Source organism: Propithecus coquereli, unplaced genomic scaffold (assembly GCF_000956105.1).
Source record: "Propithecus coquereli isolate 6110/MARCELLA unplaced genomic scaffold, Pcoq_1.0 Scaffold14969, whole genome shotgun sequence".
Lineage (NCBI taxonomy): Eukaryota > Metazoa > Chordata > Mammalia > Primates > Indriidae > Propithecus > Propithecus coquereli.
In genome coordinates this window covers 3,979-5,542 of record NW_012139379.1, presented here as the reverse complement: position 1 = coordinate 5,542, position 1,564 = coordinate 3,979, and the positions used below count along the sequence as shown (strand labels likewise).

Here is a 1,564-nt window from a genome sequence, read left to right as displayed (position 1 = left end):
TGAAACCAGACCTATACTTTTCCTTCACGAAAGCTTGGCACCCCCGTTAATTTGTGTTCATTTCCCATAATTTAGCAATCAAAGCATTTAAGAGAAAAGATGGAATACAAAGTATTTGTATGACTGGCTATAATCTAGCATATTCCTCCATTATAAATTATTCATAAAGGCCAATATATACCTTCTTTATTGTTATCATCAAGATTAAAATTATCATTAAGAATGAAAATTCTTATTCTTAATATTAAAATTGAAAATTTCTCAGTAATCTGCATGACTGTCATCTACCAACAAACTTATCAGCTGGCAACTAAAAACAAAACGAAAGCCGTTAAAACTGAATTATAGGCAGCACATAAATAGTCTGACGCCTTTAGACTGGTCAAAATAAACTCCTCTGCTGCAGTTTTAATTCTGCTTTAAACAAGGTACCACAGTCATTACTACAAAAAGCACAGGCTTACCTGTGCGGTAGACAAAGTTGCCTTCCGTTTCTGATGACGATGGAGACACCAGTTCTTCCTCAAATTCATTGGAGCTAAAAGATCCCGAATGGTTTCTTTGCCTGGTTTTCCCCATCATGGCAGTGTTTGTGGCCATGACATGTCTCAAAGAGTCGTTAAGGTAACGGTTCAACAAGCTGCTCTTGTATTTGGGGGGTGACACGTAGTCCTCACTGGCCTGTGACTCTGGCCTCACTCCAGCTTTTATGACTGAGCTCTCGCTTTTAATCACAGGATGGTGAACTGGAGTATTGTAGCTTCCTTCGTTCATGTGGTTTCTTGGAGGGTTTTCTCCATCTAAGGGGGAAAAACAGCACTAAGTAGTATTTATGCATATTTTTTCCCAACCGCCCAACTGTTACATTTAATAATAAAAATACACATAAAGGAAGAATATTTAGAGTGTATAAAATTATACAGTATGCAATTATATATTTAAGATTAATTTTTGGCAAAAGAAAGCAGGAATTTATGTAATTTCTTGCTTATGGTATTTTAATTTTAATGAATTTCATTGAAAATATTATTTTGAGACATGATAAATCTATAAATGAGAGGAAACAGCCATGATTCTGTTGGTCATTTATAGCATTGTAAACATTGAAGTTACCTCATGCAATAAAAAAGAACCATTATGGCACCATCGTATTTTGTGGGACCAACCTTAAAATAGCAATTGAGGTAAACCTACTGCAGAGGCAAAGCAAAGAAAACAAAATGAAAATATTAACAAACCTTCAGAACACGAATCGTCACTGCTTACACTGAGCCGCTCAGCGTTTCCTTGAACATATTTGTTGTATAACTTTATTCTTAAAGCCCAGCTTAAATCTGGCTGTCGAACAGTATTCTTAAGCCGACGTCTTGCATTAGCAAACCAATTTGACACCTAAAACGGTATTATTTTTCAATTAGCAAAACATTAAAAAACATTACCCGTTGTGCAATTACTTTCTCATAAAGGATCTCAGCCTTTCTCAACTCTGATCACTAAATATTCTCAGGATGTATGAGTACGGCACATTCGTATCCATTCATCTATTCTACAAACATGCTCAGCA

General features: G+C 35.6%; 1 protein-coding gene across 1 annotated transcript; it reads right to left on the bottom strand.

The window, feature by feature from the left end:
* Positions 1-464: 464 nt before the first annotated feature.
* Positions 465-1,392, bottom strand: LOC105806918 (homeobox protein Mohawk; the record flags this gene model as incomplete). The annotated part of the gene is made up of 2 exons (XM_012640155.1): positions 465-800; positions 1,239-1,392. Coding segments are annotated over 2 exons (490 nt in total), but the record flags the coding sequence as incomplete, so codon positions are not given.
* Positions 1,393-1,564: the final 172 nt, after the last annotated feature.